The 26781-nt window shown below is 35.7% G+C and overlaps 1 protein-coding gene across 1 annotated transcript in view; it reads right to left on the reverse strand.

Annotated features, from left to right (window-relative positions):
- The window catches only part of PIAS1 (protein inhibitor of activated STAT 1), a 113671-nt gene that overhangs the window by 6998 nt on the left and 79892 nt on the right, over positions 1–26781 (reverse strand). The window contains exons 7-11 of the mRNA XM_008539581.2: positions 26549–26654; positions 16440–16513; positions 5980–6140; positions 4145–4275; positions 3206–3386 (exon numbers count right to left, since the gene is read on the reverse strand). Coding sequence (XP_008537803.1) covers positions 3206–3386; positions 4145–4275; positions 5980–6140; positions 16440–16513; positions 26549–26654 — 653 coding nt within the window. The remainder of the gene's footprint in view (positions 1–3205; positions 3387–4144; positions 4276–5979; positions 6141–16439; positions 16514–26548; positions 26655–26781) is intronic.

Consider the following 26781-nt stretch of genomic DNA (forward strand, 5'->3'; position numbering starts at 1 on the left):
AAATAGAATCTTAAAAAAAAAAAAAAGTACAGGTAAGTTCTTACAAAGAAAACGCATATAGACAAGACTGGGGAATGGAGCAAACTGAGCAGTGAGGATTTAACAGCTGGCCCCCAGACTTGTAAACTTTATGACAACAGAAGCTAGGTACTGTTTTTCTTGGTACACACGGTGCCCAGCACAGTCACACAGTCATCAGCACACTGCATAAAAGGCCTGCTGAATGAACGAAGACAGCAAGACAAGGAGAAGCCATGCTCTAAAATGAACAGGTGGTGGAGAGTTTTTAAAGGGAGAATAGTATAACTGGAAAAGAGAAAAAAACAAAAAGAGGGATTCTGGAAGAACAGAGTGAAATGCTTTAAGTAGCTAAGTTGTTGAATCTTTTTTTCTTCATCAAAAATTGAGGAAAAAGCAAAAAGGATGGAGAAAGGAAAAAGAAAAGGAAGAACTGAAACGATTTTGAAAAGAAAAAGAAAAAATTCTAATAGTTCTGAGTGCAAACAAAGGGTCATATGCTACCCCAACCATACAAGAGGTGAATAGGCATATTAAGTTATAGAAAATAAAGAGAAAAGAAGGTATCAAGAGACTGTCTTTTGCTTTTAAAACTTCATGGAAAGTACTTGGGGTGTAGAGATGCCATTTCATTGATACAGAACATTTTGCAAGATGCCAAGGTTGGATTTCCAGGAATAGAGTTCTAGTTATGACCATCTACCACATTTTTATGAATGGGAAATGAAGCATAAAATACACTCTCATCCACCTCATAAAAACGTTTCGCTTAATGGAAACTTAATTAAACCTCTTACATCTATAAAAAGTACCAATTTCCATTAGCTGTCTCCTCTGACAACGCCTAAGGGATTACAAGAGAGAAGAAAGCAGTTGAAATCCTAGTCTTTGAAAACATCTTGGTATACCAAACAGCAAAGGAAATTTCTGGATGAATACTAAACACTCAGTGATTAAATACAGCAAAACATTTTACATTTACCAATGTTTGTCTCTTTTTAATTCCTGGCTGGCTCCTTTTCTTTCAATTTTGTGATAATATTCTGAAATGTGTTTCTACCTTTACAATGCACAACAACAAATACAATATGCTGGGTGTAGGTTTCTACTTATTGGCTAGTCATTATTGTAAAATGGCCACTAGTATTGAATATGGTGTTATCCTTCTAAAAATGTCATAAACTTTCAGGTTGCTGTTTCTATCTGAAAATAGAGAGGGAAAGGTCAGGCATTTGCAAATATTATATCTGGGTTTAATTAGTCACTGGGAAGCTCAAGGAAGCAGCTAATGCGTCTAATGTAATTTTCCAAACATAATAAACACAGCTATTTTTGGAGAAACAGCAAAGTAAATATCCAAATAAGAAATATTAGATTTCTAAACATTCAAAAAAGTTCAAGGAAAAATGTATAGTCAGACAGTAAAATTATTACATAGTTTACATATATATATGACTATTAATATTCTAAAGAGTAGAACTAACATATATAATGATGCATTTAATCCATAAAGTATTTGTATACCCAGAGATTTATGAAATATCTTTTAATGTTGCAGGTATGGCATTTAAAGAAATAATATAACATGTATCTGGTTATACTATGGTTTGATATTAAATATAAAATATCTTGGAATCAAAATTCTATAGAAATTTGTTCTAACTACATCAGCTTCTGGTAATTTGACTTTTCTTTTTTCTCCCACGGAGATTTATACAATAAGTTAGTGTAATAATAAGGTCAGGCTTGCTGGGCAACAGCCATCAAGGTAGGCTTTCATCAGAGGTAAAGTTCATAAAGTAGGATTTAAAGTAGAATTAGTGTTTAAATATTCACTTTGTTTAGAATAAGGATACTGCTTGTAATGTCTTTCTTTCTGTCTGTGTGTAATGCTGAGATAAGCTACTCGAGAGTGAAAATATCAACTTGTGTAGTCTGTTTGTATTATGAAGATTCCTGAAACAGTGAAAGTCCCCTAATGAGAGAGGAGCTACATTTATCATGACTGTGCTCTTTACTGTGGCAACTTTATCTTTCAAGTAACTACAAATATGTTCAAATAGAAGATCTTTTTATCTCATGAAACAGTATCTAACCTGAAAATGATTTGACTCCACGCACGGAATGCCTGCTCTTGGTCTGGTGTTAACTTCCCCTCTTGCACCTTGAAACCTGTAACCACGGCTTCTGTGGACTGCTCTCCTCTCATTCTCATTCTTTCCTCAGGCACGACTGTTTGTTGGAACGAGATTTTTCCAAGAGCCCCTATTCAGTTACCACAGGCCACATAATTCTCACGATACCTAAAAAGGGGCGCATCTATTTCTAGATTTACCTTTAGTATGTTCCAATTGGGCCTCAGCAAAACAGGAAGTCTTTTTGCTAAGAATCCCCGATGTGTCTCTTGAGACTAACAATAAGTCTGTTTAAGAGTACAGCTAGAGTTAGCTACTTGCTTTACTATTCTCTAGAAAATGTTAAGCTGTTTAAGGTTAGGACTGTACTTACTCACTTTATTATCACCCATGTTTAGCACAGGGAGTTTTACATCAAGTAGATAACAGTGTTTCATGAAGTGAACTGAAGCATAACCAAGGCACATTATTATTGACATGAGACTAATGGGAAATACGGGAAATGAGTCTGCAAAACAGAAAGCACTGTGTACTGTAACTTAGGTCTTAGACTTCTTTCACTGCCAGCCTTACACATCGTGGGACAGGTTTAAAGCATTCACCTGGTGTTCCTCTGCTTTCCACTTGAAACACTCAACTTAGGGTTAATTCACAGCACACATTTTCCCGTTGGAGTAAATGTTCTAAATCCTATAATCAGTATTAGGATCACCTGGGAACTTAGTAGAAATACAAATTTTCTCAGTCCCTATTCCTGAATCAGACATGGGGGGATAGGGAAGCATATGTGTTTTAATAAGCCCTCCAGGTGATTCTGATGTACACTAAAGTTTGAGAACCACTGTACTAGAATCATCTTTTGGTATGATGAATACTGTATCCAAGTTACCCCTTTAATGCATTATCCCAACCCCTCAAGAATTATCACACACCTGGGAAAAATTCAACCGATTCTTTGATTGCTAAGTATTACTATCATGCATAATCATGTTATTTGGCAGATCTTTTAAAATTAACTTTCACAATGACTTTTTTAAGGGCTTAGCACTTACCCTTTATTATTCAGTGGTGATGTGGGAGACAAGGAAGGACAGGTCCTCTTGGCAGATGGCTCTTCCTCCTCTTCATCAGATGAACTGTCTATGGTTAGGTCTATCACCTCTACTTTCTTATTTTTATTTGAGGACTGGTGGTGAGAAGCCACTTGATGCTCCAACGTGGAGGTCAAGCATCCTGTGTAGGAATGATTAAAAACACAAGGCAAAGAAGACCTATGACACCTCTCTTTTTTTTCTCAGTGTGTCTGTGGATTAATTTATCAGGTATAGTTTAGACCTATAACATTGCTGGGGTGAGAAACTAGAAAACCAACAGTGGCTCTGTTCCCCTAAGATTAAAACTACTATTTATTAGTAAAACAAAACAAAGAAAAAACCCCTACTATTTATTATTGGTTGTTAAAGGATTTTTTTGAAAAACAATCATGAAATAGGGCAAACATCAAAATGTATGTCCACTTCAGAATAAAAGCAGTTTGAAGGCAAAGACTATACATTACATATGTTTACCTGTACAGTGCCTGATATGCTTAAGGAATGCTATGGTAACATTTTAAAAAAGTTATAGCCTCCTTCCAGCAAAAACATACTAAAGGCCAGGAAAAAAAATGTAAATGAAAAAGGAATGTTCACTAATCTGTACAAAATCTGTTAAAAATTTTAAAGGATACCATTTCAAAAGCATGACTTTACAAATGACTTATTAGACTGTTATTTTGAAATCTATACCACAAAATTTTAAAAGCTGGCAAAAAAGTGAATTTAAACGGAGTTTTACTACTTCTGAACATTTAATCAATAATTTAATAAGAGTTATTGAGCTATCCATATACTGCTGAGTGATTTTTAAAAATTTATGCTTTTTACTATTGAAAACCAAGGCTTTACAACAGCAGGGAGATTGCCCCACCCTTCTGGAAAACTAACACTCACCATCAACTCCATTGTAAGAGGCAGAAACTTCCTGCACTTCCTTTTTTGATCTCATAGGTGCCCAAGAGCCATCCTCCTTAAACTGTATTTCATCACAATCTGTACAGTACTTTAGGATTTCCATAAACAAGCTATAAAAAACAATTTGTCATTTGAATATCACACTCAAAATGAACACAGATTAGAATTATTACTGTTCAAAAAACATTCAGACCTTCTATGCTTTGCACAAGTACAAATGAGGAGGAAGAAAGTGGAATAGACAGTTATATTTGTTCTCAAAATCTAGGGCTAAATAAGAAAACAGCTACCTAAATTATGGTAACTTTATGCAAGGAAATATTATGCAACCATGAAAAATGAGGTTTCCAAAGATTTTTAATAACATGGGAAAATATAAAAAGTAGGAAGAGGCAAAGAAAAGAAAACTCTATATTCTAAAAATAAAATTCTGTGTTAGTCTGGTATATAAATAGCAGTTATCTGAGTGGTGACATTATGGATATTTTTTCTTCTTTATACCCTTTTTACATAGTCTAAATCGCCTACAATAAGCATAATGGATAAACTGAAGCAATACAAAAATATGTACTGAATGTCAAGTCTCCTTGACAAATATCGTGCAGATATTTAAAAATGAGATTTGCAAAAACTGTGTAAAATTAATGGTCAAATTCTTAGGTTATAATGTTAAATGAAACCAAAGGATAAAAAATATTAATACTGTGCAATCACAATTATGTGAAAACAAAAATCAGAAAATAACACACCACAAAAGCTTTTTATTTTCCTGCGTTTTCCAATTTCTAAGTGTGTGTGCGTGTGTGTGTGTGTGTGTGTATGGCTTTTATAATGAAAGAAAAATTCCAATTGATGGGGATATCTAAAGCTATATAATATACACAGCTGGTAAAATATTATTCAATTCAGAGTTAGTGATCACTGTCATCTCTGAAAAATTAAGCATAAAACATTTAAGTTACATGTTTACTTTTTCTCCTGTGACTGATCTGACATCTTTCAAGCTCTGGGTTACACTTGTATTGCTAAATGTATTCCATTCCTGATGTTACACACCCAGACTCCTATGTTTTCTCACATACTATAGATCAGTTGCCTTAAGTGTTTTACTAGAGAGTACAGGAAATATTAAGATCTTTCTTTTCACAATTTATCTTTGTTCAGTGGCAAAAAGGAAGCTAGAGAATAGGGGAGAATTTAGAGAAACATCCCAAAATGTCTGCTGGGACAGATCAAACACAGGAGTGTTAAAAAAATAACTGTTGTCATGCTGCAGGTGGACAAGAATGACAAAAACAAGTATTTCAGAGGGGATAGAAAAACAAAGTAAGCTGCTACTCAGCGTGCTGATCAGTTTTAGGAGACCTTCAGTGGGGAATAGGTATGATGGACCATGATTCAAGCAACAGAAAATGTGCAAAAACAAGCCCAATTTCTGGTGAGCTTAAGTTAACCACAGTTTCACAACTCCTTCATTCTTTCTCTAATATGGTCTGCAAGTCTAGGGGGTAGATGGATTCATGTTAGGAAAAGGGGTACGCACATCCTGCACTGGTGCTTTAAATGGTAAATGTCAGCAGGCACTGAGAGTAAAGAACGCATTTCCAAAACAAGAGGACATCAAGTTAAAAAGGAAAAATGTATACAATGTTAATTACTTTGAAAAAATATTGATTTCTAGAATCATGAAAACTCTAAAATACATAAACAGGAAACACTACCTGTAGAATTTTTATCCCAAACCTGATGGATAACAAACTCAGATAACAGACGATCATTTCAAAGTACAAGGAAAAACTTTCAAGTTCACATACCCATCAATAATAAGGTGTTCATAGGGAGCCTTCTTATCACACACAGGACAAACCCAGGTTGGTTTTTTCTCATTCATTTGAATATAAAGAGTTGCATCAAAACACTGCAGATGAGAGCATGTAAGGGCCCGACATGGAATTGTCAGCCTCATTTTACCGAGCTTTAAAATAGGGAGACAAAAGGAAATATTAGATAGCTGTTATTCAAAATTTAAGTTTATGATAAAAATTTTCTGAAGCAATGTGTCTGTGTTCTGATTTAACACATACTGCATTTACTTTTCATCAATATGGCAGAAGATTAAACACATTTTCTGTGAAACATCTACAGGTTAAAAGTTATAGTATTTCTTCGGATATTAAACACAGTGACTATGGAAAGTCTACAGTCAACAGTTATTTACTCCCAAGCCACAGCTCACAGATGGGCGTTTGAGGGAAAGGGCCTTCAACCCCTTGAAATTATATGCAAAATTTTCTAAGTGTGTGCATTTTTCTGGAGAGAGTGCTTTCATGAAATTCTTAGTATAGTCCCTGATCCAAAAAAGTTAAGAACCACTTTACAAGGAATTTGGGAAAGGAAAAAAGAATGTGTTACTAAATACTGAGGGATACAGATATATGACATTTACTATCAATCTGAGCTCTGAACTAGAGCAGTTCACAGGTCAAAATGAAATGAATGGCAAGCATTCCCCATGATGTTTGGCATAATTGCCAAATGGCAGCTCTGAGAAGGAAGCCAGGTGTGTTCACCCTCTGTATTCTTCCCTCACTTGGCACCAACACAGGCAATTCAACAAATACCCCTGGACCTCTAGTATCTCCAGTATGTTATAAGACTTTCTCTTCCGGCCCTGCAAATGTTGCTTAAGCTGACACAGGTTGAGTCTGTCCTTTGAACAATAAAATCTGCTTCATTTGGTCCCTGAACTGCTAGCTTTGCTACAAGGCAGAGAAGCTGCCCAGAGACCTGCCATATCACGACCTCCTTCGGTGAAGGACACCTCATACACTGCAGCTGGATTACCGCTGTGGGGTCCCCAGAGGCCACAATGGCCATAAACTATAGAAGTTATCTACTTTGAATAACCACATTACTTGCTAAAATACCAGGAAAAGATTTTCCACATATTTGCAAGCTTGAAAAATATAAAGGCTTGAAAAGGATATGAGTTAAATGAAGAAAAGATTCTTGGAAGAATTTCAGGGAAATGTGCAATTTTCTAGTCTACCAAGGAAATTAACTGTCATTTGGGGCCCCAAATTATTGTTCTGGTATCAATGATTTACTGCGCCTCTAGGAAAAGAACTTAACCTTTCTGCGTCTCTTTTTCTATCTCTAAAGTAACACTGTTTCCTTCTTACTTCAACAGGATGTAGTGATGAAGAATAAAAAAGGACCCAGAATGTGTGATAAACTCATGAGAAGGGAGTAATGCAAGTTTACAGTATCAGAAGTATGGACAGCGAGGACGCAGAGAAAACTGGTAGATTCCTTCTCTGCTCCCAACTTTACCACGCATATGACTATACTATTTATTTATGTGTGTGTCTCCTCCTACTAGAAATACATCAGACTCATCTCCTTATCCTCGGCACTTGGAAATATACAGCAGGAAGATGGTCCTATGTACTGATAAGGCTTTGGCAGGCACATGGAGGAGTTCCAGGAAGCAGCATTCATGGACTTTGTGTAGGATGTATGCAACACTTTACGAGGCAGCCCTGAGTATGAATTCTGGAGTTAGACTACCTAGGTTTGAATCCTTACCCCACCACTTACTGTGTGAATCTTGAATGTCATTAAGTCTCTCTGAGCCTCAGTTTTGTAAAATGGGGATAAAAATGTCATCTACATCATAAAATTTTGGGGGTTACATTATATTTATTGCATAGTGCCTGACAGATAGTAAGTGCTCAATATATGTCACCCATTATTAATTAAAATACAGAAACGTATTTGCTTCAAATCATTTTGTAAGGTAACAGGAGACCCATCCAAACCCCAGCTCAGTCATTCTTTTCTATGCTCACACAGGATTAAACAACTTCACCACTCCCTTCTACACTTCTGTTCAATTTTTATGATTTGATTTACTTAAGTACCTGATGAAAATGCAAAAAAGAACAAACTAGCTCTTCTAACAGAAAAATCATCTATTTACCATTAACCAAGACATGCTGCATTAGTTCAGAAACATTTTCCAAATAACGATCTGGTTGAAGGTGCTAAATTAAATTTTTGTGTCTTAAGTCAGATCCTAACTTACTTGTGAAGTGCAAATTCCTCGTAAGCAGGTATTTTTGTTACTGCCTTAATACTGTAGAGAAATCATAGACTAAAAATCCTAGACAAATACAGTAATAGTAGACAAGTTTCATGTACTACAGAACTAGTAAGCTACTTCTGATAGTTTAAAACAATGGATAAGGAGATAAGAAATAAAGATTGTTTCAGACTCTAAGCCATAGGCCGTAAATGTCTACTCTGGAAAGCAGTTATTCTCTAACACGCTTTATCTCACATATCTTCATCCCTATAATCCCCAGCTGTCAGTCCATCTTTCTGGGGAGAGAGCAACTCTTAAGCCCTTATGATCAGCCACACTGACAAGTTTCCCAACAGAGTTTTTAAGGAACACTGCTACATGAATGGCACAGGAAGACATTTATAAATGGGTATAAGAAAGGAAAAGTTCACTTTCAAATGCATTATTATTAGCTGTCACACAAATGCCTTGCTTCAAAGATTCATAAAGTATTATATGATAATTATCCTCATATTCCTGGATTTTAAAAACAATCATGAAATTCTAAATACTTATCTACAAATGGAGACTGATTTCTCTAACTTGCTATCAGAAGAGAAGCTGAGTTTTGAACATCTGCATCTTGTAATTACAAATTCCCCTTTTCCCTTTATAGGACACAGTGGTTATCTGCATCATTTGCAAATAAACACTGTGAAAACAACTCCCAAACAAGTTTTCTAATGCCATTAACCTTACTATAACATAATACTGCTGTATTAGTTAACTGATAATGCTGAGAGAGAGGAGAAAATGCCCTACTTAGATACAAATTTAAATCAGCTTATATCAAAAGGATCCTAAAAAAGTCAATAAAATATGTATTTTTCCTTGTAAAAAGAAAGAAATAGTGTGATATTAAGAATAATTTCAGGGGGCCAGCCCAGTGGTACAGCAGTTAACTTTGCACGTTCCGCTTCTTGGCGGCCCGGGGTTTGCCGGTTCGGATCCCAGGTACGGACATGGCACCCCCTGGCAAAAAGCCATGCTGTGGTAGGTGTCCCACGTATAAAGTAGGGTAAGATGGGCACGGATGTTAGCTCAGGGCGAGTCTTCCTCAGCAAAAAGAGGAGGATTGGCAGTAGTTAGCTCAGGGCTAATCTTCCTCAAAAAAAACCCCCCAAAAAAACAAAAGAATAATTTCACAACTTTTTCTTTGTCATCATCATAAATAAGTTTCCAACAAGTTTTTTTTTTTTCTTTATCAACTCCAAGTCATTGTATTTTAATTTATAGGTCTGGTGAGCATTTCACAAAGTAGGTTCTTAAACATTCTTCTACTCTGTTTTTTTTTTTTTAAAGATTGGCCCTGAGCTAACATCTGTTGCCAATCTTCCTCTTCTTTTCTTCTTCTCCCCAAAACTCCTTGGTACATAGTTGTATATTCTAGTTGTAGGTTCTTCTGGTTGTGCTATGTGGGACGCCGCCTCAGCATGGCTTGATAAGCGGTGCCATGTCTGTGCCGAGGATCCGAACTGGAGAAAACCCTGGGCTACAGAAGCGGAGTGGCGAACTTAACCACTTGGCCACAGGGCCGGCCCCCTTCTACCTCTATTTTTAATAAATGGGAACTAAACATTTCCCAAGGAGCAAAAACATTTTTAATTATTTTCCTTGCCTTTAGCTAAATGGCACACAAACAACAGAAACTCATTTATTTTGAGCTGTGTATATCACAAGGGCAATTCAAATGCACAGTCAGACACCATATTTACATATTTCAAAGGGAACAAATCTCTTTTATTATTCTACAAATTTGATATATAGATGAGTTGTCATTACTAAGTTTTACTTTTTAGAGTAAAAACATACCTAAAATATATTACTTTACTGTTCTAGAATAACTGTAAAGGGATTGTTCCTTTAGCCAAACAGAAAACAATAAAAGTACTATAATTATGGATTATATCTATAGTTGTTTTTCTGTAATCTGAATTTTGAAAGCTGATGTCAATTTAAAATAAACTGCTAAAACTACTGAAACTAAAAAGAGAGCAGCAGGGGAATATGGAAAGAAAAATTAAAAGCTGGCCCACTAAATTAAGAGGTACAAGGAGTAAAATATGATTAACATTTTCTAATAATACAGAGAAGATCACCTGCACTATAAAACTCAAAACTAGTTCTATAAATAGTCAACATTTATATTGTAGTGTTTATTTATATGAACGTTTCATCTAAATGTTAAATGATGTAAACATCATATATATTAGCACAACTATAAACACTTTTAAAATAAGACTGCAGCAAAACAAGACTTCTTCCAGTGATTTAAATGGAAAATGAAGCTTATGCACTTTTCTAAATTTCTCATATTCTCTGAACCCATGTTTCATAATGGAATGGGGTAGCAAGTAATCCTTCCCCTCCCACATGGTGGCATGTGGAGGGGAAGGTGGATAAACCAGGATTTTGGGGAAAGAGGGTAGGATAAATACATAGCCTTTTCTTTTAATCTTTGCCTTCTTCCCACTCTCTACTTACCTGGTCTGTGAACCATTTTTCTCAATGTTAAAAATACTACCTTCCTTTAAACCATAATCAGTTACAACGTTTACCTGGTTACTTAAGAATCTACCTTCCCCCTACCCTGGCCAATATTTTTTATTGTGGTAAAAAACACATAACATTAAATTTACCACCTTAACCATTTTTAAGTGTGAAATTGAGTAGCGTTCAGTATATTCACATTGTTGTTCAAGAGATCTCTAGAACTTTTTTGTTATGAAACACTGAAACTCTATACTCACTAAACACTAATTTCCCCACCCCCTTGGTAACCTCTATTTCTACTTTCTGTTTCTATGATTTTGACTACTTTAGATGCTTCACACGAGTATAATCATACAGCATTTATGCTTTTGTGACTGGCTTATTTTGCTTATCATAATGTTCTTGAGGTTCATCTATGCTGTAGCATATGACAGGATTTCCTTCCTTTTTTAATACTGCATAATATTCCATTGTATGTATATACCACATTTTCTTTATGCATTCATCTGTTCATTGACATCTGGGTTACTTCCACCTCTTGGCTATTGTGACTAATGTTGTGATGAACATAGGTGTGCAAATTATCCCTTCAAGATCCTGCTTTGACTTCTTCTGGATATATACCCAGAGGGGGAATTGCTGGATCATATGGTAATTCTATTTTTTATTTTTTGAGGGACCCCCCATACTGTTTTCCATAAAGGCTACAGCATTTTACATTCCCCCCAATAGTAGGCGAGGATTCCAGTGTTTCCACATCCTCACCAACCCGTGCTATCTCTGGTTCTTTTGATAGTGGCCATCCTGAGAAGGTGTGAAATGATAGCTCACGTGGTTTTAATTTACCTTTCCTTAATAATCAGTGAAGTTGAACATCATTTTGTGTGCTTGTTGGCCATTTGTGTATCTTCTTTGGAGAAATGTCTATTCAAGTCCTTTGCCCATTTTTTAATCAAGTTGTTTGGTTCTTTATTGTTGAGTTATAGAAGTTCCTTATATATTCTGGATTTTAACCCCTTATCAGATATATGATTTGCAATTATTTCCTCCCGTTCTATAGGTTGCCTTTTCATTCTGCTGATTGTTTTGACATGTAGAAGTTTTTAAGTTTGGTGTAGTCCCATTTGTCTATTTTTCCTTTTGTTGCCTGTGCTTTTGGTGTCATATCCAAGAAATCATTGCCAAATTCAACTGAAGCTTTTTCCCTACATTTTTTTCTAGGAGTTTAATAGTTTAAGGTCTTACTTTTTAGGTCTTTCATCCATTTTGAGTTAATTTTTGCACATGGTGTAAAGGGTCCAACTTCATTATTCTGCACGTGAACATCCAGTTTTACCAACACCACTTGTTGAAGAGACTGTCTTTTCCCCATTGCGCAGTCCTGGCACCCTTGTTGAAAGTCATTTGGCCATATATGCAAGAGTTTCTTTCTGGCATCTCTATTCTGTTCCATCGGTCTATATTGTCTGTCTTTATGTCAGTCCCACACTGTCTTAATTACTGTGGCTTAGCAGAATGTTTTGAAATCAAGGTGTATGAGGCCTCAAACTGTCTTCACTAAAAGAGTGTTTTGGCTATTTGAGGTCCCTTGAGATTCCAGAGCAATTTTAGGATTCTTTTTTTCTATTTCTACAAAAAATGCCATTGGGCTTTTGATAGGGATCTCACTGAATCCGTAGATCACTTTGGGTAGTAGTGACATACATGGGTACGGGATGTCTTTCCATTTATTTCTATCCTCTGAATTCTCTTAGTAATGTTTTGTAGTTTCCAATGTACAAGGCTTCCCTCTTCTTGGTTAAGTTTATTCCTAAATATTTTATCCTTTCTGATGCAATTGTTTGCTTAACTTCCTTTTCAGATTAGTCATTGTTAGCATATAGAAATGTAAGAAATTTTTGACCATTGATTTTGTATCCTGCAACTTTGCTGAATTCGCTGATTAGTTCTAACAGTTTTTGTGGAATCTTTAGGGTCTTCTACATAAAAGATCATGTTATCTGCAAACGCAGATCATTTTACTTCTTCCTCTACAATTTATATGTCTTATTTCTTTTTCTTGTCTAATTGCTCTGACTAGAACTTCCAGTACTATGTTGAATAATAGTGGTGAGAGTGGGCATCTTTGCCTCGTTCCTGATCTTAGAGGAAGAGCCTTCAGTCTTTACACATTGAGTATGATATTCGCTGCTGTCTTTTCATATATGGCTTTTATTATGATGAGAAGCTTCCTTCTAATCCTAGTTTTTATCATAAAAGGGTGCTGAATTTTGTCAAATGCTTTTTCTTTTTTTTTTTTAAAGATTTTATTTTTTCCTTTTTCTCCCCAAAGCCCCCCGGTACATAGTTGTATATTCTTCGTTGTGGGTCCTTCTAGTTGTGGCATGTGGGACGCTGCCTCAGCGTGGTTTGATGAGCAGTGCCATGTCCACACCCAGGATTCGAACCAACGAAACACTGGGCCACCTGAGGCGGAGTGCGCAAACTTAACCACTCGGCCATGGGGCCAGCCTCAAATGCTTTTTCTGCATTGAGACAATCATGTGGTTTTGTCCTTCATTTTGTTAATGTGGTATATCATATTGATTATCATATGCTGAAACATCCTTACACTCCAGCTATAAATTCCACTTGGTCATGTTGTATGATCCTTTAATGTGCTGGTGAATTCAGTTTACTAGTATTTTGTTTAAAGTTCTGGTATCAATATTCATCAGAGATATTGGTATGCAATTTTTTTTCTTTTTTCTTGTGTCTTTGGCTGGTTTTTGGATCAGGGTAATGCTGGCCTCATAGAATGAGTTTGCAAGTATTCCTTCTTCAATTCACTGGAAGGGTTTGAAAAGGATTGGTATTAACTCTTCTTTAAATGTTTGGTAGGATTCTCCAATGAAGCCATGAGGCCCTGGGCTTTTCGATTGCAGCTTCAACCTCCTCACTAGTTATAGGTTTGTTCAGATTTCTCATTTCTTCATGTTCAGTCTTGGTAAGTTGTGTATTTCTAGGAATTTATCCATTTCTTCTAGGTTATCCAATTTGTTGGCATATAATTTTTCACAGTAGTCTCCTATAATCCTTTTTATTTCTGTGGCATCAGTTGTAATGTCTCCCTTTTCAGTTCTAATTTTAGCTATTTGAATCTTCCTTCTTTTTTTCTTAGTCTAGCTAAGAAGTTGTCAATTTTGATCTTTTCAAAAAAACCAACTCTTGGTCTCACTGATGTTTTTTTTTCTATTCTCTCTTCCATTTATCTCTGCTATAATCTTTATTATTTCTTTCCTTCTGCTGACTTTGTATTTTGTTTTTCTTTCTCCAGTTTTTTGAGGAGTAAGGTTATTGATTTGAGATCTTTCTTTTTTAATGTAAGCATTTACTACTATAAACTTCCCTCTTCCTACTGCTTTTGCTGCATGCCCTAAGTTTTGGTATATTGTGTTTTCATTTATCTCCAGATATTTTCTAAATTCCCTTGTGATTTCTTCTTTGACCCATCGATTGTTTTAAGAGCGTGTTGTTTAATTTCCACATATTTGTGGATTTTCCTGTTTTGCTCCTAATATTGATTTCCAGCTTCATCCCACTGCGATCAGAGAAGATACTTGGTATGATTTTCATCATAAAGTTGTTAAGACTTGTTTTGTGGCCTAACGTGTAGTCTATCTTGGAGAATGTTGTGTGTCTACTTGAGAAGAATGTGTCATCTGCTGTTGTTCCCTATTCTGTATATGTCTATCAGGCCCAAATGGTCTATAGTGTTGTTTAAGTCCTCTGCTTTCTTCTGTCTGGTTGTTCTATCCATAAGTGAAAGTGGGGTATCTAACTCTCCTATTGTTATTGTGTTGCTATCTATTTCTCCCTTCAGTTCCGTAAATGATTGCATCATATATTTGGGAAAGAATTTTTAATAATAATGTAAAGAGCCTGGAGTCAAAATATTTTCCCTAAGAAAAAGACTGGCTATAGTAAGGAATAAAAAGATAGATATATACAAAATGACGGAATTTGGTGGTTTTTATTAAATTCATTGTATTTTTTCAGCAATTTACAAAAGTCTAATAAGTAACAGGAGGTCCCATAGCAATTACAAAACAAAAAAAGTTTTTTTAAAAGAGCTACATAAAGTACAGCATTATAAACTAATTCATGAGCTACAGACTTTCATATTGTGTTTGAGGTTTTATAAAGTACAAAATACTAAGATGTTGGACAAATAACATTTAATTTCTGTTTAAATCCTTTGTTTCTTTAAGAACAGAACTTCGAGACCCAACTTAGATTCGTAGGATATCAATATTAAAAGCTTTCAATATCAGGCCTGCCTGAACAATACAGGCAAATCGGAAAACAGCTGTGTCCTCTTATTCTTCATATACTCTCTCCAATTTAGATATGATTAACTTGATTAATTATAGAACAAAAGGTAATCAAAACATCAAAGTAATTTACTCTTAGTTTTTCACATATTTTTGTATGAAAGCCACATTCAATTACTACTACTACTACCACTACTACTACTACTAGGGGACCTAACATCAAACTACTTAAGAAATAAACCTGAACAGTACATTTTTTGGAAACTTTCTCACTACAAGTTTAATCACTTGGGATGTCTTAGGCCTTGTATTTATTTTGATAAATGGCAAATGATTGCTTTTGACCTCATTTTCTGGTTTAAAAATATTTCTAGGTTATTTTTTAATTTTTTTTTTTTAAAGATTTTACTTGTCGTTTTTCTCCTCAAAGCCCCCTGGTACATAGTTGTGTATTTTTAGTTGTGGGTCCTTCTAGCTGTGGCATGTGGGATGCCGCCTTAGCATGGCTTGATGAGCAGTACCATACCCATGCCTAGGATCTGAACGGGGAAAATCCTGGGCCAGCAAAGCGGAGCACATGAACTTAACCACTCAGCCACGCGGCCAGCCCGTAGGTTATTTTTATATGCCGAACCAATTCAATTATTCAGGTTAAATACCATACTTTTCAATTGGTGGATTCTTATAATGTATTCGTCATTGGCAAAATGGTTAAACTGAATGTGCAGGTAATCATGGTCAGATTTTTATTCAGAAGGATGCTACTTTAAAAAGGGACATTTTTATAGGGGCCAGCCTTGTGGCCTAGTGGTTAAGTTTGGCACGCTTTACTTCAGTGGCCTGGGTTCACAGGTTTGGATCCTGGGCACAGACCTACACCACTCATCAGCCATGCTGTGGCAGTAACCCACTTATAAAATAGAGGAAGACTGGCACAGATGTTAGCTGAGGGACAATCTTCTACTAGCAAAAAAAGAGTAAGATTGGCAACAGATGTTAGCTCAGGGCTAACCTTTCTCAGCAAAAAAAAAAAAAAAAAAGTAATTTTTATAAATACATGGAGTTAATGAACATTTCGTATTTGGAGATTTTACACTTGAATCTGATAGTCCTTAATCACACAAGCAATACTTAAATATACCTTTCTAAGAATAGAAAATTTTTATAGACTTACAAATTCGTTTAGATTCCAAATTCTATGATTAAATAATGCTTTTCTACTTTTCGAAAAGATGGGCATATTTCAAAAGTAAACAGAACTTCTCAAATACTGGAAATACTTAATAAAAGGACAAAATGTATGTTCAATCTTCTGGAAAGCAAGTTATTAGTTAAGACTTACTGGACATAGTAGAGAAACTCTTAGGCTGGTTGTAGCTATTTCACTGTCTGGATCCGCAGTCAATTTCTCTTTAACTGACATTCATTGAAGAGAAAACAAACAAACAGAACAAGTTTATTAAAGATACATCACTGATGCAACATAAGAAAAAGAATAAGGAACTTAAACTGAGAAACGTTAAAAAAAAGGAGCTAAAAAATAATCTGCTCTTTATAACCTTAATAATAAAAAAAAATTTAAAAAAATAATCTGCTCAATTATTTTCCAATCAATTGGAAGATAAAAACAATTATATGGTTTATAATTTCTACAATAAGGAAGGAAGGAAAACAACTGACTGACTACATTTCCTGTAAGTTTCCTATTTCTCACCCAAGGAACAGAAACTATACTGCAGTAACATACAGGAAATTTCTATAGCAAGTTGACATATTCAACTGATGGCAGACTTTTTTTTTTTTTTTTTAAAGATTTTATTTTTTCCTTTTCCTCCCCAAAGCCCCCGGGTACATAGTTGTGTATTCTTCGTTGTGAGTTCTTCTAGTTGTGGCACGTGGGACGCTGCCTCAGCGTGGTCTGATGAGCAGTGCCATGTCCGCGCCCAGGATTCGAACTAACGAAACACTGGGCCGCCTGCTGCGGAGTGCGCAAACTTAACCACTCGGCCACGGGGCCAGCCCCCAGACTTTTTTTTAATAACTCTTAGATACTGGATAAAGATTTTCTTTCTTTTAAAATATGGCTAATATTATTTTAAAAGAAATTAAATAGCAACTACAAAACTAACACACAATTTTTTCCTAAGCTCAGATAATAAACAAAACACTCATTGTAAGATACATTAATTCTAATTTCAAATTATGAAAAGAAAAAAGTTCAACTGCTTTTTTACATATAATTATTTGAGTTTTACATTTATTTATCCATAAACTAATTATGCTACCTTTGGCAAGTAAATCCTCCTCTCTGAGTTTAACTTTACACTAGATAGCCACTAAGTCTTTTCAGTTCAAACTTCCTATGGTTCTTAAGAGAGGAGATACTTGGAATTTTACTTTTAATGACTATACTGTTACTCTCTGTCAGTCTAATAAATCAAGGACCTTTATACCTATCTGGAATCCTGAGTATCTGTCACTTTTGAAAACTTCAATTTAGAACTTCAATTAAACTTCAACACAGAAGTAAGACTGGAAATGCCTAAATGTAATATTCCAATAATTTTAGAAATTGTTCCACAAGCAGGCCAAGTGGAGTGATTGTGTACATAGTCAATCACTGAATTTCAGAGCTGTGGCACAACTAAGTATGTTAACATATAGTAAAGAAAATGAGGGGAAAAGTACTCAGATAAGGAAGAATGATTTCAGAGTAGACATCTGTTATGCTAACAACCATTTATAAGAATTAAGAATACTGCCTTTATTAAACATGGTGATCATACAGTCTGAATTTTTTGAGATGGTCCAAATCTTAGACATTCTATCCAACTGTCTCTATAAATTAGTGGATCTCAACTAAGATGCACAGCAGAACTACCTATAGAGCTTTTTAACTTATAACTGCCCCTGAATCAGAATGGAGAAGAGGGACACCAATGGGTTGTTTTTTAAAAGCTCCAGATGTGATTCTAATGCCAGACTAAAAAGTCATTTCATGGCTGGGGAATTCCAAGTTTTAGAAATCTATATAACTCATAGGCTGCCTCTCACACCTGAAAAGGCATAAAACCCCTAGGTTTTAGTTTGGAAAATACAGTTATCACATCACTTATGCTACTTACTATCATATGCAAATTATGAAAAGTATGCCTTTGGCTATTATAAATCCAATCCTAGTCAATCCTTTCTTATAAAGAAACACTTAACAAACAGTATCTTTTTAAAGGTAACAAATAATTGCCATGCAAATACGTAAATAGAATTCTAATGTGATTACAAACCATTCTGCACGACTTCACCAACCAGCCCTCCAGCACCCACCATACACACCACAACGGGAACGGTAACTGACTTTGGGTTTGGTCTATTTAAACTTCCACTTAAATGAAGCAATACTATAAATCATAATATCAGCCTTATGCAGAACAAAGATCAGTGTTTAGTAAGTTCAAAAGAAACTGAAACAGGAGAGGCAACCTGAGTTAGTGGTTAAATTAGGTTAGAATTCGGCCTCAGACAAGTCATTTAACCTCTCTTTGCCTCAGTTTCATCATCTTGTAAATGGGAATAACAATACTTCATAGCACTGTTTTAAGGATTAAATTAGTTAACATATCTCAAATGCTTTAAAATAATTTAACATTATACTCAAGAAACATTAGCTATTGCTACTTAAAATAAAATATGATTTGTATTTTTACTTTCGGAGGTGGGAGAATTTCCTGAAATTATTTTAGAATCAGTTTGTCAATTCCTATTTTTAAAAAAGGCTTTGCCTTTCATCTTTGCCATTATAGACTCAATCTTAATCCTTTCATGTAAAGATACTTTTAAAGAACCTACCAGGATCTTGATTGGATTAAATTTAATCTATAGATCAATTTGGAAAGAACTGAGGAATTGACATCTCTCCAATAACAGTATTGAGTGTTCTGATCCATTAACATGGTTTATCTCTCCATTATTCAAGTCTTATTTTAACTTCTCTCAGCAATGTTTTGCAGTTTTCATCATACAAATCTTGAACATATTTTGTGCAATGTATCCCTAAGTATTTCACATTTTTGGATGCTACACTAAATTCTTGTTTTTCAAATTTCAATTTCCAGTTGTTCACTGCTAATGGAAACACAATTGATTTTTATAAATTGGTGGTGTAATTCTACAACCTTGCTAAATTCACATATTAGCTCGAGCAAAGTTTTATAGATTCTTTGGGATTTTTTTCTACAGACAATGAGGTCATCTTCAAATAAAGACAACAATTATTTATTCATTTCTAATCTGTATGCCTCTTTTTTCTTGCCTTATTGTGCTGGCTAGGGTCTCAAGGGCAATGCTGAATAGAATTATTAAGAGCAGATAGTCTTGCCTTGTTCCCAGTCTTGTGGGTGAAGCATTCAATTTTTCATCATTAACTATGATATTAGCTAACAGCTTTTTATAAATACACTTTATTACACTGAGGTAGTTTCCTTCTCTTTCTATTTTGCTGAGAGCTTTATCATCAATGAATGCTGAATTTGACCAAATGCTTCTTCTGCATCTATGGAGATGATGACATGATTTTTTCTTTTTTTAGTTTGTTGAGAAGGTAAATTATACTGATTGATTTCAAAAGTTGTATCAACCTAATATTCCTGGAATAAACTCGATTTGGTCACTATGTATTTTTTTATACACCAGACTTAGAATTATTTGACTCAGTCAAAACAATTCCAGGAAAACAAACAAACAAACAAAAAATCAAAGTTGGAGGATTCTACCTGATTTCAAGACTTACTATCAAGCTTTAGTAATCAAGACTGTAGTGCTGGCATAAGGATAGACATATATGTCAATGGAAAATAACAGAGTCCAGAAATAGATTCATACATCTGTTGTCAACTGGTTTTTGCAAAAGTGCCAAGGTAATCAAATGGAGAAAAAGATAGTCTTTTCAACAAATGCTGTGGAACAACTGGGTATCTATATGGGGAGAAAATAAACCTCTAACCTTACTGTGCATCATACACAAAAATTTACTTAAAGTGAACTTAAGACCTAAAACTAACAGCTCAAACAATAAAACTTCTAGAAAAAAAAAGTTTGTAATCTTGGGTTAGGCAAGGATTTCATACAAAAAGCACAAACTATAAAGAGAAATGGGCAAGATATTTGAACAGACGTCATCAGAGACGCTATAAGGATGGCAAATAAACGCATGAAAAGGTGCTTAACATCGTTTGTTATTAGGAATGCAAATTAAAACCACAATGAGATACCACCACATATTGACCAAAAATAGCTAAAATCAAAGCAGCTTGACAATACCAAGTGCCAGTAAGGAAGAGGAACAACTCAAAATCTCATACATTGTTGGTGGGAATGCAAAAATGGTATATGTACTCTACAAGACACTGCCAATCTGTTTTCCATACACTTATCATGTGACCCAGTGATCCCAGTCCTAAATATCTACCCAAGAGAAATGAAAACACGTGCCCACAAAACTGGGATATTCACATGCAAAATGTAAATGTTTTAGCAGCTTTATTCATGATAGCACAAAACTAGAAACAGTCTAAATGTCCATCAACTGATAAATGGATAAATAAATTATAGTACACATAAAATGGAAAACTACTCAATAACAAAGAGGAACAAACTACATCGATGAACCTCAAAAGCATTATATGAAGTGAAAGAAGCTAGACAAAAAGGCAACCTGCTATAGGATTTCAAATATTTGACATCCTGGAAAAGACCAAACTACAGAGTCAGAAATCACATCAATGGTTACAGGAATTAGGGGTAAGGGGATGAGATGGACTGCAAAGGGCCACAGGGGAACTTTCTGGGGTGAAGGATGTTCTATATTTTGATCATGGCAGATTATTTATATACATCTATCAAACTGTACACTTGAAAAGATGAATTTTTACTGCTTATAAACTATACTTCAATAAACATAACAAAGAAAGAAAGAAGGGGCAGAATTACTATGTTAAATTTAATCACAAGAAAGTATGGAGGAAAAATAAAGTACTTATCCTTTGTGGGCAAGGAAGTAAAAAATAAAAACAACATACTATTCATCCTGCTGCATCAACTGACACATGGGAAGTTAAAGTTTTCTCGTATCATTGTGAGTTGCAGTGGTAACAATATTTTATTATATGTCCTATAATAAAGTCACAGTTAGCCACATTTAAAGTTAATCTATTTTTAATCCCTATTGTCACAAGCTATGAGAGTTAGCCACTAATCGCATGTGGCTATATTTAAATTTAAGTTTAATTAAATTTAAAACTCTGTTCCTCAGTTGTACTAGCCACATATCAAGTGCTAAGTGCTCACTAGCCACATGTTGCTAGTGGCTACCACATGGGACAGTGCAGATGCAGAATATTTCCATCAACACAGATTCTTCTGTTAGACAGTGCTGTTGTAGCGTTTTGTTTTATTTTTCTATATGGTCATGAGCCACATAACAACCGTTTCAGTCAACCATAGACTGCATATACAACGGTGGTCCCATAAGATTAGTGCCATGTAGCCTGGGTGTATAGTAGGCTACACCACCTAGGTTTGTGTAGTACACTCTATGACATCCACAGAACAACGGAACTGCCTAACGATGCACTTCTTAGAACATATGCCTGTTGTTAAGTGACGCATAACTGTAATTTCTATCCTTCCTTAATATCAGATTATTTTATATTCGACCTTTTAGAATTCTAAAGCTGGAGACAAGTGAACATATTAAGTCCAATATTTCGCCTTATAGGCAAGGAAACAGAAGCACAGGGACCAGATTTTTACCCTAGCTCTCTTTTCATCAGTTTATTTCAACAGAAATCTGAGGATCTACTACATACCAGGCACTGTGCTAAGCACTAGGAATTCAAAGAAAAATAAGATTAAATTCCAGCCCAAAGGAACTCATAGTCTAATATAAAGATGCTCAGTGAGATCATCTCTAATGTGCTCTGATGGAAGTGTGTTCAAGCTAGATGAAAGTCAACTCATCTACTCTGGGGGTTCTGAAATGCCTCCTAGAAAAAGTAAAACATGAAGGATAAGTGGAGTTAGGAGTCAACAGAGAAGTTCTGAGGCATAGAGAACAATACTGGTGAAGCAGTGAGGAAAAGAAAAGAATTCAGTATTTTTGTAATATAAGGTATGAGAAGAAGAGTGGATACAGATGACAACAGAAAGTAATAAAAGGAGGTGCCAAATCATGGAAAGCTGTATACGTCATGCTAAGGAAGTTGGAGTTATTATTCCATTGGTGTTAAGAAGCCATGGATTGCAAAGGAACGGTAAGATGAGATCTGCATTAATCACTTAGGATGCTACCAGAAGAGAGAATAGGAAAAGAAGCCAAGAAAGGAGAGCAATATATTATTTAAGAGAAGGTTTTTAAAATAAAAGCAGGATATGAGAGCTTAAATGAGGGCAGTGATGGTAGGAAGAGAGAAAAGACAGATTTGAGAAATATGTAGGGTGTAAGTTTGATAGGACTTGATGAGTTCAGTCTTAAATACTGAAATTTGAGGAAGCAGCGGAATGTTTCAGTGAAGGCAGTTAGCTATACATATCTATATTTGAAATTCAGAGGAAGGTCTGGGATGAAGGTATGTATTTGGGAGTTGATGCTGGTTTAAACCACAAGAGTAGATGTGATTACCTCTAGGGGAAGTATGTAGACCAAGGGTGAAACCCCAGGGAAAACAAACATTTAGGATGCTTCCCTTAAGAGAATCCACTGAAGGCAAGTAATTGAGACCAAACAGAGAAGAGAATTTCAAGGAGAAAGTGGCTGGTATGAAATGCAGCAAAAGTATCTAAGACAAAAACTGAAAAGATAAGCTTGAAATGTGGCAATCAGATTGTCACTTGCAACATCTGCAAGAGCAGCTTCGGTGGAGTTAAAAGATCACAGTGGGTTACAGTGAGGAGGTAGAAAGAGCAAGTGAAGAATACTCTTTGAAGAAACTAGGATGAGAACAATAGGGGAACACAAAATTCTATCCAGAGAGTAGCTTGTTTTTGTATTTTCAAAGCATGAAAGAGACTTGACAGTGAAAGTAGGAAGAGCCTGCAGAGAAGAAGGAACCAAAAACACAAGACAGAGAGCAGACAAATGAGGAACTAGATCTATAATATTATTTCTGAGCATCTCCACCTGGATATCTCACAGACATCTCAAATACCAAAAAGTCTAAGAGTGCACTCTGAGCTTTTCCCTGCAACCTGATCTTTTCAACGCTGTTCTCCATTTCAGTAAATAGTGCTACCATGTAACCTGGTGCTTAAAAAAAGCCTAGAACTTCTCCTTGACCTCTCCTTTTTCTTCACTCCCCCAACACATAATTCATTACCATTTCTACGCTTCAGCACTTCTCAAACCGTCAAATTCTCCCTATTTCCATCACCATTACCTTAGTGCAAGAAACCACCATCTCTTATCTGTATAATACGTTCCTAACTGGCTGGCCTCACTGCATCAGCCTAGCTCCCTTCAATTCAGTCTTCAAAGTGATATTTTTATTGCCCAAATCTGATCATGTCACTCTGCTTAAAAATCCTTTAAGGATTTTCTATCATCTATATGAACTCATCCTGTAGCTATTTCTCTGGCCACTCTCCTCCTTTGTTCTCTTTGCTCCAGCTCCAGCGGCCTTGTCTCTTGGCATATTTCCCTCCCATCTTGGGGCTTAACTCTTCCTCATCCTTATAATCTTCCTAAACTTCACAGTACCAGAGAGGACTATGTTCTCCTCTTGTTACCTCCAGAGTTCCCTGTCTTCTTCTTTAAGGCACATGCCACAAGTCTAATTCGTTAACGACTTGCGTAATCATTTAATTCTGTCTTTCCCATTAGACTGAAAACTTCTGGGGGATGCAGAGACAGTGTGTGTCTTGTTTAATGCTATATTCTCCTGTGCCTGGAACACAGTAGACTTGTAATATAATTTTCTGAGTGAGAAGAATAAATGAATAAAAGATTAATTTTCAGAAGGAAAAGGGATATTTCCTCCTGAGACTGAAAAGAATGAGTAAGGATGGGTACAAATGTAGATAAGTTGAAAAGCAGTTACAGTGGCACTAAGATTAAGGAAGAAATCGGCAGTTTAAAAAATTCACATCTTGTAGCCTCAATTTTCTTGCATTGGCAATGTGCTGCAAGAGGGGGAATAGTGTGTGAGTGAAGTACAGCCAAGGTTTAAAGTGAATGCTGAAGGGAAGCCGGAAGAGGAGACAGGAACTTGACCAAGAATTAGTAAAGAACTGTTTGTGTAAAAGTTGTGAGGAGGTATCTCTATACAAAGGTGGAAACCACAATACAAAAATCAACTGAATCAAATTAATCAAAGAATGGATTTCTCTGTGAAAAGCCTAAATACTATCGACTTTATTCTCACAACACAATAGTACCTGATTTGACTAATAAACCTTTGCCAGTAGAACTGATTGATAAGATTAAGAATAACTTACAATGATCATATTTGTAGGTAATCTGATTTCTTCAAAAATATCTGAGACACCTGCCAACATTTTGTTACACAAAGTTTTAATTATACAGTTAATTTGTGGGGAAAGTCATTTCTTTATAGATAGCATGAAGGCAAACAATCTGTTCTTTAGTCCATGACAACAAATGTCTTATTGGTAGGATCCAAATTAATGTTTTGTTGGTTCCCCAGGCCAGTAAGTAAGATAAGATATAAAGTGCCACAAGAATCCTACCCAATCTGCAACTACTCTCCACCTCCAGCATTGAATCAGAGATGAAATAAACAGCTTTTGAATTAAGCAGCTTTTGCTGCTCAATAGTGGCTAACAGTGGTTCCTTCCAGAAAATAAAATAATTCTAGGCTGACCTTCCCACTCTCCCTCCAGATGGTGCTACAGCTACAAGTGGAGAAGATTAACACCTTGAGCAAAGACAGCTTGCCTTATCATCATCATCATCATCATCATCATCATCATCACCACCACCACCACCACCACCACCACCACCACCATCACTAAATATAACAACTTCCTCTGCCTTATTTCTTGGTATTACCTTTTCCATACAGGCTCACATAATTCCATAACGCTTTCTGACCAGATGAGATTCCAGCACTATGTGGCAAATATGAAGATTCTCACTAGAATGACCAGGAATAGAACTCAGCAACAGTGTGAAAATAGAAAAGTTCTTCTCTTGCAATCTCCTTCAAAGCAGATGTCTGTCCCTTCTTTTCTTTCAGGATCCTCCACCATCTCCTTGTCCCTGCCAAATGGTGCTTCCACGCCTCTAGACCTCAAACCAGTGTTGTCATTCTAGTTCACTCCCTGCCAAAGAATGCCTACAAAGGCATTAGCCAAAAGTGTGCTCTTCTTGACTCAGGATTATTTGCATTTTTAAAAGACACAAAAATCCTTCAATGAACTACTCAGGGTATTCTGATATTCAGAAGTAGTGGGATCTTTTCCTCTGGCATAAAAACAGGTTAGAAAAAAAGATAAAAGCTACGCCATGAAGGGAATTGGGAGGAAAGCTGGCCTTACCACTTTAGTTCTTTCCACCACAGTGCTTCTAACTACAACTCTGACAGTGGGTTTCACTAATCAACTCACATCAAGAATCCTTAAAGTCTGGCTCTCTAACACCTGTCTGTACAAGTTTTGCCCCCTAAGTCCTCAGCCCCACCCCCAAATCCATCCACAAAGAATCTCTCTCTGCCAAAGAACAGAATAAAGGAAGAACTTAGTTTACCTCTTTGGCAAGGCCACCAACCTCTAGCCTTAAGCCTCCAAGAATGAAGCCAGAACAGCCAATTTGCAGACAAACCTCAAATTCAACACAACAAAATGAACCATCTAGTTATTCATACCTATGAACTCAGACTTTGGAGGGGTTCTAAATCATGTGGAACACAAACCTCTTGCTACAGATGAGAAATATGAGACCCAGAGGAGTAGTGTGACTTTTCAAGGCCATATAATCGATTACAAACAGAACCTGCCTACTTCATTAATACATCTACCACCCCACTGACTCCCTTTTTACTTTATTAATGCACAGATGTAGTCATCACATATCCCTGCTCATCTTTCCTGGAGAAACTTTAAATATAAAATAATTCTCATGAAATATATGCCAAGATTTCCTTCCCATCTCCTGGACTTCCTTAAACATTTACTTCTTTTATGAAGTTCTGATAAAATATTCCTCTGTGTTCATGTACTGACTTCACAAAGTTAATTTTAAGATCAGGTTATGACAAAGATATTAAAACTACTTCTTAAGTCTTATTTACTCTTGCTCACAAAACAAAGTTTTCAGTTTTTTAAATCTTCTATATAAGCTCTAGTAAAAAAACCCTAAAATTTCTTGAGTTAAGAAAATACTACTCTAACCTTTACCAAAACAGTTCAGCTACATAAATAAAATAAGTTTATCATACGTACTTAAAGCTCTAGAATGATCCGGATTCCTTATTCCCTTTGCTCGTAACCTCTGAAGAAGAACTGTTGAGGACAACTGTTTTACAAGATATACTGCCATGGAATAGTTCTGGAAAAAAAAAAAGATGTAGAAAACAAACAACATATGTAAGTAAATAGTACATCTATTTTAATCCCACAGTGATAGGGAAAGAAAATTAACACTTCTTAAAACACCTACTGTGTGCCAAGCACTG

Source organism: Equus przewalskii, chromosome 1 (assembly GCF_037783145.1).
Source record: "Equus przewalskii isolate Varuska chromosome 1, EquPr2, whole genome shotgun sequence".
Lineage (NCBI taxonomy): Eukaryota > Metazoa > Chordata > Mammalia > Perissodactyla > Equidae > Equus > Equus przewalskii.